This window comes from Sceloporus undulatus, chromosome 2 (assembly GCF_019175285.1).
Source record: "Sceloporus undulatus isolate JIND9_A2432 ecotype Alabama chromosome 2, SceUnd_v1.1, whole genome shotgun sequence".
Taxonomy (NCBI): Eukaryota; Metazoa; Chordata; class Lepidosauria; order Squamata; family Phrynosomatidae; genus Sceloporus; species Sceloporus undulatus.
Genome location: NC_056523.1, coordinates 4311160 through 4325949, shown reverse-complemented (window position 1 = coordinate 4325949; position 14790 = coordinate 4311160). Strand labels below are relative to the sequence as shown.

Sequence of the window (14790 nt, the reverse complement as noted above, 5' to 3'; positions counted from 1 at the left end):
AGGATTGTTAGTTCTGTTGTGTCCAGGAAATCCTCCGGCTCCCTAATATGCTGAAGTGTAGCTACTCTGGACCCAACTGCTGCACTTTCCCCCAAGAGGCTACCAACTGTGTTGTCTGTAGGGATAGAGTGTGGAGGTATCTGTGTGCAGCCCCCTCCTCTTCTGACCATGAGGGATGGGAACAAAGCATTCCTAAATGCTGGAGATAAAATTTCAATTCCATTAACAGTACGAAAAGGTACTTCTTCTGAGATCCAAGATGTCTCCATCCTTTGTGAGGTCACAGCCCCCTTTGTTAAGCAGAGAACTTTAGTGTTAGTGTTTACAATCCTTTGTTTCTGGGAAGCATCCATCCAAGAAGCTTGTCTGCCTCAGGATGGTACATACAGCCGGTCCTTCTTATACACGGAATTTTTATACACGGATTCAAGCATACACAGTTTGAAAATGTTCCAAAAAAGTATAAATTTACCCTGATTTTCCATTTTTGTAAGGGACACCATTTTGCTATGTCATTATATTTAATGGGACTTGAGCATACACGGATTTTGTTATACACGGGGGATCTTGGAACCAAACCCCAGCGTATAACAAGGGTCCACTGTACAAACATACATGAGACTCAGCATTAGGGTCTCTTGTACTAACATGTATATAACTTTCTTTTGTCTATCTGCTCTCCTATTTTAGATGGAGTTCTTTGCAACAATAAAGTAAGTTTTGTTTTTTAACCTTACCAGAGTATCCTGCATATTTTTATCCTACTTTATACCAGAAGCTCATGTTGCACTGGGCCATGCTGCACTCTGCTTAATACAAATACCAATAGTTTGGTAGGGGCTTGGACTAGATGGCCCTATCGTCTCTTCCAACTCTACGATTCTATGATTCTAATTTCTTACAGAAATCCCTATGACATAATCCTTGTAGATCAGTGTGTACTTGAAGGCAGAGAACAGCAGCAACAACAACATATACCAGACTCTTAAGCTGCAATATTTTGATTTCATGGTAACTAAATATCCCAAATTTACCAAAAACTGCTCCAACTTGTGAGGATTTGAAATAAAAAAAAAACACCAGTTATCTACACATGCACATGACACTACAGTGCAATGCATTTTATATGTGTTTTGAATTGGAGTACAGCTAACTCATCTTTTCCCATTTTTACCAATAATGACTCGAGATTCATCTCCATATAATCCATTAGCATGGTGTGTGTCTGATTTCTCTTTCCCTCCACAAGTACTGTCATAGGATACACCACTCCTGTCTTTAGTGGAATCCTCAGGAAATTCACTGTGATTGAAATATGATAAATATGACACTGCAACTCTCCTGTTTCCTCAGAGCTCCGTTTAGTTAATGGTTCCAATCCCTGTTCTGGAAGAGTCGAGGTGTTTCACAATGAAAAGTGGGGGACTGTTTGTGATGCTGGCTGGGATTTACAGGATGCAGAGGTTGTGTGCAGGGAACTGAACTGTGGTCATGCCTTAAAAGCATCTGGTGGAGCTAGTTTTGGAAGAGGGACTGGCCCCATCTGGCTGAAGAGAGTGAACTGCACTGGAAGAGAAGAATCTTTAAGGCAATGCTCCAAACTACTGTGGGGAGAACACAACTGTGACCATAGCCACGATGCAAGTGTGGAGTGTGCAGGTAGGATTCTGTTGTTATGAGATATTGAAAGTTTCCAAACTGTAGTTGTGATTTGTCATCAAATTGACTTCAACTTATATTGACCCTATAAATCAAAAACCTAAAAGAGTTTGAGTCACCAATTGTCCTGCTCAGGGCTTGCAAACCCAAATCTATGGCTTTCCTGATTGAATTGCTCAACTTGAATGTAGTCTCCTTTTTTTCCTACTGCCTTTCATTTATTGTGCGTTATCATAGTTTACAATGAGTGACATCCTCACATGATATGGCCAAAGTACAACAGCCCCTGTTTAATCATCTTGGCTTTTAGGGAGAGTGCGGGTTTCAGTTGCTCCTGAACCCATCTTTTGGTCTTTTGGACAGTTCATGGCCTTGTAGGCCTCTCCTCCAGCACTACATTTCCAATAAGTTTATTATCTTCCAATCAGTTTTCTTCATTGTCCAGCCTTCATCACCATACACCGACAATAGAAATACTATGGCCAAGTCCCATTCCCAGAAAATGGTAAGGAGACAGACTCATCACACTCTGAGATGATCAACTTTTGTTTTAAAAGCCCAACATGTTTTGGCCTCAATAAGTAAAGACCTCCTTCAGGGAGTAGAAACAAACACAAACACACATATAAGTATTAAAAAAAGACAACACTAAATTAACGATATCCCATCAAATCACATAAGATTAAATTATAAACATAAACAATCAGCAGAATTCATTAGAGTTGAGAACACTTTCCAAAACACAGGACCATTGGGTATAAAGGGAACAGATTATCCAATTTTTGTTACCTATACATATTCCAGATAGTTCTTGAAAAGAAATAGCCAATGATGTGTGCTGGAATCAGTCCTGGAGATATCTGATGCAATCTATCCAGGTGATTACTCAGCCCATTCATGGCGTTATATTTCAATCATGCACATTTGTACATTATATTACAATCCTTCTCTAGTGTATTTAGTGTATTTAGATTAAGGATGCTAGGTCCAGATCTTCATTCAAAGGCACCAAGAATTTCAATTTTAGAATCAATTCCACCCTTTTTTATTTAAAATATATTCTTTATTATTATAAATCCTTTCTGTTACCCAAAAGTGGGAAACTGGAAAGTCAATTCCAGGAAGACTTTCATAACATCAAGACATAAGAAAGGGAGTGTGAAACATCCACCAACCTCCAGATTAGATCTGGAATGATCATTCTATGATCTACCTGTAGAGATGGAGGTGGAGGATGCGGGAGACGCCCTCTCCAAAAGATTGGTGAATAAGGAAAAGGAGATAATCCTGCCTGCCAATATATCTAATCTCCTCCTACCCAAAGATTTCCTTTCATCATAGCTATCTTGCAATGCAGAGACTTGGGAAAACAGCCTTGAACAAACTAGATAAGATTCTCAAGTATAAAGACATATCATTAAATATCAAACTCAGAATTATTTAGACCACAAATTTCTGATTTCTATAAACTGAACTGTGGTGCTAGAGAAGAGCTCTATGGATACCATTGTTAAAAAGAGAAATAACTGGGCCCTAGAAGAAATCAAGTCTGAACTTTCCCTAGGAGCCAAGATGACTGCTGCCTCTTCTGGAAAAGTGAGTATAGGAAGATGATCTCCAACTTGTTTGGGGGATGCTTCCTGGGGCCTTCCTGCTTATTGAAGGAATCTGATACCCAGCCTTGGAAGTTGGGAGGGAATTACACTTCCCCAAGATTTACATGATAATCAGAAGATAAATATTTTTGCCTATATTCCAGAGGTAGACAGACAGTGGCTTTTTGTATCCATTCAATCAGATCCACATTGTAGGCTTTGGGTAGAAAATATGACAAAAAAGTAACGGTAGCTGTACATGTTTCAGATCCACCAAAGATCAGATTGGTGAATGGTTCCAGCCCTTGTTCTGGGAGAATTGAAGTATTACACAACCAGCACTGGGGAACTGTGTGTGATGAGGAATGGGATTTGGCAGATGCCGAAGTTGTGTGCAAGGAGGTTGGTTGTGGAGATGCCTTATCGTCCCCATTGAAAGCTTTCTTTGGAAGAGGAACTGGTCCTATCTGGCTACGCAATGTGCGATGTATAGGGAAAGAAGATGCTTTCAATGAATGTCCCCATGAAAAAAGCAGCCTGTTTCACAACTGCAACCATGAAAATGATGCTGGAGTTGTGTGCTCAGGTAATGTATGGGACTGCATTAGATAATATCATATATTGCCTTACATATGGGTTCCAAGTTTGATTATTCCCTCAAAGAAGGTATTTGAGAGAACTTGTAATAGCTTTGAGACTAACTGAAAAAATGAAGTTGGCTTATGAGCTTTCGTAGACTTAAGTCTACTTCCTCAGATGCATTTGTTGAAGTGGAAAGCCAGGGACATACCTATGTAAATCATTTGTGTGAGAGACTGTCAATTCAACTTGAAAATCCTGTTTGTATCGAAATTAAGTGCCAAGTCCAGTTTTAGCTAAGAAAGCTCATGCTGCCAACTTCTTTCTTTCATTTAGTCTGAAAGATGCTACAAGATCTCTTTCTTGATTATTATAAATCCTTTCTGTTACCCAAAAGTGGAAAATTGGAAAGTCAGTTCCAGGAAGACTTTCATAACATCCGGTTATAAGAAAGGGAGTGTGAAACATCCACCAATCTACAGACTACATCTGGAACGATCACTCTATGTTCTACCTGTAGAGATGGAGCTGGTGGAGGAGGGAGAGGCCCTCTCCAAAAGATGATCTTAAACCTCTGGAGAATCAAGAATACATACTGATTTTACAGACTAACATGGCTATATCTTTAGATTCCCTCAAAGGAAGTTTTTTTCCCCTTGAGTTCCGCTATGTGGAATCAATGGATAGGAAGAGAAATCACAGATTTAGAGAGGTGGAGGAGACCCCAAGCTCCATCAAGTCCAGACCCAGGACATGAAGGAATGTACTGCTAAAAAACAACAACAGAAGTCATCTTCACTCAATAATTCACATGGTGGGAGAGGAGAAGACAGATGGAATATTGCCCTTACCCATGGGCAAAAGCAAACCACTGCAACTTATCTGCGCTTTTGTGTCTTCCTCATTAATAACCTTTGCCACCTTGACCACACTTTGATGATGCCTGAATCCAAATGTCCTGGTTTTCATCCATGAAAAATTAGATGGTAATTGTTGAGATGTCATATTGAGATTGGAGCAAGCTTTTTTCTGCTGCTCCAGAGACTAGGACACAAAGCAATAAATTAAAGCTACTGGAAAAGAAATTCCACCTAAACATTTTGAAGAAGTTCATGACGGTAAGAGCTGTTTGACTGTGGAATTCACTGTCTTGGAAAGTAGCAGAGTTTCCTTCCTTGGAGGTCTTTAAACAGAGGCTGGATAGCCATCTTCCGGGAATGTTTTGATTGTGACTTCCTGCATGGCAGAGGGTTGGACTGGATGGCCCTTGGAGAGATAACTTTTTGTTGTAATTTCCTTTTTTTAAACATAAAATCACGATTATACAGTTTGATTATCAAGATTACATACTTCACATCGTATATCAGCAATATTTTCCCAATAACTTCCTAGAGCCCACAATCCACCCTTGCGATTATTTTTCTCTTATTGTCTGTTTATATCAATAAATCTGTTATCTTCCTCTGAAATCTGAAATTCTAATATCATTAAATGTGCTCACTTTGGTTAGACTAGAAAAGAAAAGAAAAGAACTGCTTATTTTTCAGATACATTTAAATTTACAAATGAACCCCTTCATTATAACCATCTCGATTTACAAAATTGCAATATCGGATACCAATCTCTTTCTACCTTTTCAGTGTCTTTTTGCTTCACATATGCTGTAAGTTTGTCCATCTCAATTATATCCATTAATTTCTGTAGCCATAAATCCAAGTCCGGTATATCATTTTCCTTCCAGTATTGGGCTATTAACAGTCTTGCCGTTGTTACCAAGTACAGTAATATTCGCCTGTATTTACTTTCAATTCCTGGTGGTATTTTGTTTGTCATATTTAATAAATATATTTCAGGTCTTAGTTCAAATTTTATATCCAGCATTCTTTCAATTGTTATGTGTCTTTCTTTCCAATAAATGTTCAGCTTAGGACAATGCCATCACACATGAAACCAGGTACCTCTTGCCGCTTGACATTTCCAGCATAGATTTGATTTCTTCTCATCAGTCTTAGCCAATCTGTTCGGGGTCAAGTACCATCGGTTCTCCATTTTCCAGTAATTCTCTTTCAGGCTTTGTAACAATGTAAACTTTTTAGTTTTTTCTCTGGCATACTTCCAACTTTCTAAGTCAATAATGTTGCCACAATCTGAAGCCCATTTTATCATTACGTCCGATATGATATCCTGTTCTTGATCTAATTTTTGTAAAAATTTATATAATTTGGGTGTTCTCTTGTATTCTTTACCTAAAAATATTTATCAAGTTCCTCAGTTTCATCTCCTATTCAATTCCATCTCCTATTCAATTTAAGATCCACTTTAAAGCCCTCCTTCAATTGAGTATAAAGAAACCAATGCATTTTAGTATCTAACTGAGCTAATTCCTCAATCGGTGTCAGTTGGTATTGTCCATCTTTGTTTTTGGTTAACAGATCCCCATAGTTCAACCATTTATCTAATGTTTTCCATCTGCCAAAAAAGGCTTCATGCGTTGAAGTCCATAGAGGAATTTTTCTATATATTTTCTTTTTAACTTTCTCCCATGTTTTTAATAACACTTTTCTGATCACATGTTGCAAAAATTCTTCGTGCACCTTTGCTTTCACATAACATAAATAGGCATGCCAGCCGAACCTGTTGTTGAATCCTTCCAGTTTTAGCAGATCTGGATTTTCAAGTCTTATCCATTCTGGAAGCCAATTTAAGATGCTTGCTTGATAGTATAGATCTAAATTTGGGGCGCTCCCTCCTCCTCCTTCTTTTTGACAAGTCATAGTCTTCGATCCTATTCTGGATTGTTTGTTGTTCCATATAAAGTTCCGGGTGTCTTTTTGCCATTGTTTGAACATGTTGCTGCTAATACTGATTGGGATCGTTTGAAATGGAAATTGATTTTTGGCAACACCATCATTTTTATTGTTTCAATCCTGCCCGATATATCCAACTTGGACCATCTATGTAGTTCTTTTTTAATTTCTCCCCATAACTTCTTTAATTGTTTTCAAACAGTTCAGTATTTTTGTTTGTGACCCATACTCCTAGATATTTGGTTTCTGTCTTTGTTTGACATTTTGTTATCCACTCACTTTCTTGTTCTTCTTCCTTTGTAAGATTCTTTGTTAGTATTGCGGTTTTACTTCTATTTATTCTGAAATCAGCAACTCTTCCGAACTCCTCAAATATTCTAAACAGTTTTTCAGTTTGACTATTAGGATCCTTCAAAATAACCACCAAGTTGTCAGCGAAAGCCTTTAATTTGTATTCAGTTCCTTTTATTTTTGTTCCAACTATTTCATTACTTGCTCTGATGTTATTGGCCATTACCGTTATAAAAAGAAGTGGTGACAAGGGACATCCTTGTTGCATTTCTTTGAATATATCAAGACTTTTGGTTTTCTTTCCATTTATTATCAACTGGGCTGTTTGATGGGTATAGATTTTTTTAATCCAGTTTTAAAAATTTGTGCCAACATTCATTCTTTTGAAAACTTCAATCATAAATTTCCAGTGGATGTTGTCAAAGGCTTTCTCAGCATCTGCAAATACTAGAGCCAATTTTACATTCTTTTTTTCCATAATATTCAAAAATGTTAATTATGGTCCTGATGTTATCTTTCAAATATCGAGATGGTAGGAATCTGGTTTGATCAAGATTAATATATTCTTTAAGGATGTTCTTTAATCTGTTAGCCAAAATGGATGCTAGAATTTTGTATGCAATATTAAGGAGAAATAGGTCTGTAATTTGTCATCTCTAATCTATCTTTGCCTTCGTTTGGTATTAAAGTAATATTTGCATTTTTCCTTGTTTCTGAATGCCCCTTGGAGTCTATTTCAACTCTATGATTTTATTATTTTGTGATTCCATCTTGGTCTCTGTCCATAGTTCTTCTGGTCCCAGTCAATTAGGTTTAATAGTGCAAATTTATTTTGTCTCTTTGAATTCTGCTGGGATGTAGTTCAGATCATATATTGGCATGATTTTTAATTTTGTGTTCTCAGCTTTATTCTTATTTTTATAATAGTAATTCATGGTTTATGCCATGAGAATAGAGTCTCCCCATCTTTTGTTTCCAATTTTGAAACCTGTCTAATTTTTAAACTGGCCATCACATGATGTCCATATGTATATTCTCCTTTTCGGATGTATGAATGCAGTTGTTTGCACTAAATGGATCATTAGCCTCTCAAAACTCTATCACTGGCTCTCATGTTTCTTTTTACTTTATTCTGTTAGAGCTCCGTCTAGTGAATGGCTCAAATCCCTTCTCTGGACGGGTCGAGGTGTTGCACAACCAACAGTGGGGAACTGTGTGTGATGCTGGCTGGGACTCCCATGATGCCCAAGTGGTGTGCAGGGAACGGAGCGGTGGAAATGTTGCTAAAGCATTTGGAGGAGCACGGTATGGGCAAGGAACTGGCCCCATCTTGCTCAAGGGAGTAAATTGCACAGGAGAAGAAACATCCCTGCGTGAATGTGCCCAAAGCACTTTGGACAACCACAGCTGTGACCATAGTCAGGATGCCAGTGTGGAGTGCTCAGGTAAGTGTAAACATGTTGTAAACTGGTTAGGGAGTGCAACAACTGATCAGGCTATAGAGATGTACTTGCTATTCTAAGTTTCTATCACATCATTTAAGTTTAAAGACACGTGCATGGGGCCTGATGATCTTCCAAAGTCCTGAAATCAAGATGAAAAAATTGCAGTTCATAGAATCAATAGAACATAGAATCGTAGAGTTGGAAGAGACCACTAGGGTCATCCGTCCACCTCCTGCCATGCAGGAAATCCAATCAAAGCATCCCTGACAGATGGCCATCCACCTCTGTTTAAAGACCTCCAAGGAAGAAGACTCCACTACACTCCGAGGGAGTTTGTTCCACTTCGAACAGCCCTACTGCAGGATTTTTTCTCTAATGTTGAGCTATAATCTCTTTTCCTGTAGCTTGCATCCATTGTTCCGGGTCCTGTTCTCTGAGAGCAGCAGAAAACAAGCTTGCTCCTCTTCAATATGATATCCTTCTTCAAATATTGAACAGGGCTATTATATCACCTCTTAACCTTCTTTTCTCCAGGCTAAACATCCCCAGCTCCCTAAGGTCGTTCCTCATAGGGCATGGTTTCCAGACCCTTCACACATTTTTGTCGCCCTCCTTTGGACACGCTCCAGTTTTCTCAATGTCCTTTCTGAATTGTGGGTGCCCAGAACTAGACTAAAATCCAGGTGGGGCTGACCAAAGCAGAATATAGTGGCACTATTACTTCCCTGGATCTAGACACTATACTTTATTGATGCAGCCTAAAATTGTGTGGGCCTTTTTAGCTGCCGCATCACACTGTTCACTCATGTTCAACTGTGGTCTACTTGGACTCCTAGATCCTTTTCACACGTAGTTTCCATTCAGCCAGTGTCACCCATCCTATATCTGTGCATTTATTTTTCCGCCTATGGCAATACCTTACATTTCTCCCGTGTGAATTTCATTTTGTTAGTTTGGCCCAGCTTTCTAGTCTATTCAGGTCATTTTGAATTTGATCCTGTCCTCTGGGTATTAGCTATTCCTCCTAATTTGGTGTCATCTGCAAATTTGATAAGTATGCTCCAATTCGTCATCCAAGTCATTGATAAAGATGTTTGAAGCACTGGGCCAAGGACAGAGCCTGTGGGACCCCACTGGTCACTTCTCTCCAGGATGAAAAGGAGCACTTGTTGAGACTCTTTGGCTTCGGCCGGTCAACCAATTACGATCCATGTAAAAGTTACCTTTTCTAGTCCAATTTTACAAGAATTGTTGCAAGAATGTCATGGGGAACTTTGTCAAAGGCCTTACTGAAATCAAGATATACTATATCCACCACAGCATTCCCTCATCTCCAAGCTGGTAATTTTATCAAAGAAAGAGATTAGGTTGTCTGCATGACTTGTTTCTCTAAAACCCATGTTGACTTTTGTGATATGGCATTGCTTCTAGAGGTTCACAGACTCTCTGTTTAATGATCTGCTCCAGAATTTCCTAGTACGGATGTCAGACTAACTGGACGATAATTGTTGGATCCTTTTTTTTTTCCCTTTTTGAAGAGGGGGACAAACGTTTGCCTCCGCCAGTTGCTGGGATCTCTTGTTTTCCTTCCAGGAGTTTTCAAAGATTATGCCAATGGCTCCAATATTACATTTGCAGTTCTTTAATACCCTTGGATGTAGTTCATCCGGTCCTGGAGACTTAAATTCATTTAGATTAACAAGATATTCCTCTACTATCTCTACTATTCTGTGCTGAAATTCCCCTATTCTGTCCTCTGCTCCATTACCTCAGGTTGATCACCCTTTTTTTCTGAGAAGACGGAGGCAAAGAAGGTGTTGAGTATTCTGCCTTTCTCTCTGTCTCTGTTAATTTTTGCCATCTCCCACGGTGGCCCTACCGTTTCCTTCTTCTCATTTGCGGCGGACATATCCAAAAAAGCCCTTTTTATGTGTCTTAACCTCTCTAGCAAGCCGTGAGTTCATCGGTGCTTTAGCTTTCTGACTTTACCCTACAAAGGCCTGCTATTTCTTGAATCCTTTTGTGATTTCCCCCTTTTTCATTTCTTATACATGTCTGTTTCAAACTCAGCTCTGTTAAAAGTTCCTTAGTCACCATCGGTTTCTTGAGACCCTCCCATTTTTCTTTCTCACTGGAACGGTTTGAAATTGTGCCTTCAGATCTGTCTTTTAGAAACTCCCATCCAGCCTGAACTCCTTCACTCCCTTTTAGATTTCTGACCATGGAATCGCCCTAAATACTTCTCTAAGTTTACTGAAATCCGCTCTCCTAAAGTCTAGGATGCGTGTCTGACTATGCCTGGCTTCCCTTTCCACTGTATACAAACTCCAGGAGAACATGGTCACTTCCACCTAATGATCCCACCACTTTGCACTCATTAACCAGTCATCCTTGTTGGTTAGGATCAGATCTAATATAGCTGACCCCCTTGTTCCTCTTCCCACCTTTTGGACCATGAAATTGTCTTCCAGGCAAGTGAGGAATTGCTAGACCTTGAGGATTTTGCTGAGTTTGACTTCCAACAAATATCAGGGAGTTGAAGTCGCCATCACTACTACATCTCTCTTTTCTTTCTGACTGTGTGGTCATCTGTTTCTAGAAAGGCATCATCACATTCCATTCCTCGGTCTGACTTGGGGGTTGTAGTAGACTCCCACCATAACATCCTTGTTGTTCCCTCCCCTTTGATTCTACCAGATGCTCTCCACTGGCTCCATGATTGAGTCTGGATCTCTTCACTGGTGTAAATATCTCTGACACTATAGTGCTATTCCTCCTCCTTCTTGTTTGGCCTATTTCTCTTAAAAAGGGTTACCCCTCTATTTCCACATTCCAATCATGAGACCATCCTACAGTTTCAGTGATGCCTAATATATCATATTGGATTTGTTGTACTACGAGTTCGAGTTCACCTGCTTATTTCCCATGCTCTGTGGCATTAGTGTAGAGACATGCAGACCATGGGTCCCTTTTACTTACGCCTGTGCAAGTTTTTTTGCCACCCACTGTTGGGTCTTGCACTGTTTGCTGTTCCTCTATGTCAGTTTGACTATTTTCGCCATCCCTTTCGCCTTCCTTAATATTGTCCCTTCTCACCTCGGAACTCAGTTTAAAGCTCTCCTGATCAAGTTTCTTGAGACTGTTGGCAAAAACATTTCTTCTTCCAACTTGTGTGAGATGCAACCTGCCGTTGCAAGAAGTCCCTCCTCCATGGAACCGCAGCCCATGATCGAAGAATCCAAACCTTCTCGGCGGCACCATCTGCGAAGCCAGTTGTCACATCCCTATTTTCCTCTCCCTTCCTTACCATGCCTCATTCAACTGGCAAGAGACCGAGATACAACACTTACATCCATGCCTTTCAGCTTCCTACCAAGCGCCTGTATCCCTTTTGATGTTCTGAAAGCTGTGTCTTGCAGTATCATTAGTTCCCACGTGACCAAAAGGAAGGAGTATTTGTCAGTAGGCTTGACCAGTCTTGTCAGCCTCTCTGTCCACATCACGGATCTTTGCACCTGGAAGACAACAACACCTCTCGAGAACATCTTGTCAGCCTACAAATCACGGCTCTGTACTCCTGAGCAAGGAGTCCCCATTACGAAAACCACCTCCTCCGAGGCTGAGCAGCGACTGTTCCCTCGGGTGGGACTCTCAGTCCCCTGCTCTGTCCCTGAAGTCTGTCCTGCGGCTCTTCTTCATCCTCTTGTAAGGGAAAGAGCTTCGAATCGATTCTCTAGCTGCAAGCTCCCTGAAGAATCCCTTCTTGGCTACTTTCTCTTTGGTGACATTCCTCAGCTGTCGGCCTCCTGTGTATGGCAAGTGACCTCTTCCACCCGAAGCATCTTCCTCTGCATGGTACTCATCCAAGATGGTTAGTTCATGTGGTCCAGGAAATCCTCTTGTTCCCTAATATGCGAAGTGTAGCTACTCTGGACTCCAGCTGCTGCACTTTCTCCCCAAGAGTGCTACCAACTTGCACTTGATGCATGTGAAGTTCCCACTCTGTAGGCAAGAAGAGAAACATCCCACAAGAGTTGCAGGTGACTACAGCAGATCCCCGTTGTCCATAGTGCAAGTTTTTAGTAATGAATATAAAAGTCAATCTACTGGGAATACTTCTTTAAAGAAGGTATGGCGCTATCTTACCTAAAGGGAAGGTCTGTTTCAATATCTGATTCTAACCTGATGCCAATTGAGCAGAGTTGTTGATAAAGAAAAACTAAAATTCTGGCGGGAAGTGGTATATAAAGCTAGATCTTCTAGCTCCGGCCCCTTTTTGACTCACAGATGTGACTCACAGAAGCTCCGCCCCTTCAGCAACGAGCACACGGTCTCAAGCACACGGTCTCAAAAAGGCTGCCAACAGCTCCTCTCCTCTCCTCCTCTGCTCTGGCCGGACTGTTCTGGAAGGCTCTGGAAGGTGGTATATAAAGCTAGTCTGCTAGCTCCGCCCTTTTTTGACTCACAGATGGACTCACAGAAGCTCCGCCCTTCAGCAACACGAGCACACGGTCTCAAGCACACGGTCTCAAAATGGCTGCCAAGCAGCTCCTCTCCTTCTCCTCTCTCTGGCCAGACTGTTCTGGAAGGTGGTATATAAAGCTAGTCTGCTAGATCCGCCCTTTTTGACTCACAGATGTGACTCACAGAAGCTCCGCCCCGTCAGCAACGAGCACACGGATCGTCCTCAAGCACACGGTCTCAAAATGGCTGCCAAGCAGCCCTCTCCTTCTCCTCTCTCTGTGCCGGCACGGCGTTGTTTTTTGTGGGTTTTTCGGGCCTTTGTGGCCATGTTTCTGTAAGAGTTTATTCCTTCTGACATTTCACTTCACAAGCATCTGTGGCGTGCATCTTCTCTGATGCTGGCAAAACGTCAGGAATAAATGCTTATAGAACATGGGCCCATAGACCGAAAAAACCACAAAAATTATGGATGCCAGCCATTAAAGCCTTTTGACTTCAATTGCAGTTGCTTTCCTGTGTCAAGACAAATATTGTGGATGAAATGTAAATTGCTCAGTTTTACTAAAGGCAGAGAATTCGGATCACAAATAAAGGCTGCATAGATAGCGAAACATCTAGTTGTTAAAAATTATTGCTGAAGATGTCCAGTACCAGCCCTGGAGGCTGTAACACGCCTATGGGATGCTTTTAACTCATCCTGAATTAGAGTTTTAGAGGATAGTGGCTGAAAATTATCATGTATCTCTGGAGCCTGTGTAGAGCGTCCACAGACTGGTTTTTTTTTTAAATCACTTTCTCAATGACCACGTAGAGCTACAGACTGAAGACTCAAACTTCCTTGATTCCCATTCAGATGGTGGTCTTTCATGTCAGATTGCAAAAAGTCAGAATGAAGGATTGCCAGAATGAAAATAGAGGAATATTCTTGTATCTTTTTCGTAGAAGAAGGAAGAAAGGAGTTTTCAATCTGGTAGCCCTAGGTGGTCATTGCGAAGCTGATATAAAAAAGTCCACATAGTGACAACAGGCTCCAGAAATAATGTGTAGGAGAAGAAGTTTCAGCAGGTGTAACTTTTCATACAATCATGTAACAAGCAATGCCTACTGAAATTCCCTCTTAAACAAAAAGGTACAAGAATCCTCTCCCATTTTCATTCTGACAATGTTATCACCTTTCAGTATGAAAGATGGGAGCTAAAGGAAGGACCTGGAATGGATGAAATAATACTGCTTTTAAACTTTTCAGGCAAGGTGAGACTGGTGAATGGATCAAGTCTCTGTTCTGGGAGAGTTGAGATACTCGACAACCAGCAGTGGCAAGCCGTTTGTGATCATTTCTGGGATATCAAAGCTGCCCGAGTTGTCTGCAGGGAAATGGGCTGTGGAGATGCCTTATGGGTTCCAGAGAGATCTCATTTTGGAAGAGGACTTGATCCTATCAGGCTATTTTTCAGCTATTGTGATGGAATAGAAACTTCTCTTCTTGACTGTTTTATGTATATGTTTGGAGGAGACGCTTGCCTCAACGATGGAGCTGCTAGTGTTAAGTGTTCAGGTAATGGGATACCTATATATTATTGTGTATAGAAGCAACATGATCCTGTGGGGATAAGTAAACATCTATTTTTATTTTAGTTGTTTTAACAAAAACCTTGAGATGTTTCAAATCAAATTGTTCAAAGTAAAGTGCTAACTTTCAGGCATCTGTTGTGTTTATTCCCCTGGATGTGGATCTTGGCTCCTGGTGGACTCAGGGGTCTTACTTCCTAAGAATAAGTAAAAGGAGTCTGTGGTTCATCAAAAGCCTGAGTCTGGCTGAGGACAGCCCAGAGTAGGGATGTGAGAAAGGCTTGTTAGTGTCTGGTAAATATAGGTGATATAGGTTTCTCAATGCTTGAATCAAGTTTTTTATGAGCTGTGAAACCTGGCACTTCTCAACCAAGCTTTGAG

At 40.6% G+C, this 14790-nt stretch overlaps 1 protein-coding gene across 2 annotated transcripts in view; it reads left to right on the top strand.

Annotated features, from left to right (window-relative positions):
* The window catches only part of LOC121922951 (deleted in malignant brain tumors 1 protein-like), a 41545-nt gene extending 27012 nt beyond the window's left edge, over positions 1-14533 (top strand). The window contains exons 6-9 of one of the 2 annotated variants that reach the window (XM_042452919.1): positions 1354-1659; positions 3523-3840; positions 8071-8376; positions 14087-14533. In XM_042452919.1, coding sequence (XP_042308853.1) covers positions 1354-1659; positions 3523-3840; positions 8071-8376; positions 14087-14427 — 1271 coding nt within the window. In that variant the 3' untranslated portion in view covers positions 14428-14533. The remainder of the gene's footprint in view (positions 1-1353; positions 1660-3522; positions 3841-8070; positions 8377-14086) is intronic. The other variant, XM_042452920.1, reaches the window with a different exon arrangement.
* The last annotated feature ends 257 nt before the right edge of the window (positions 14534-14790 follow it).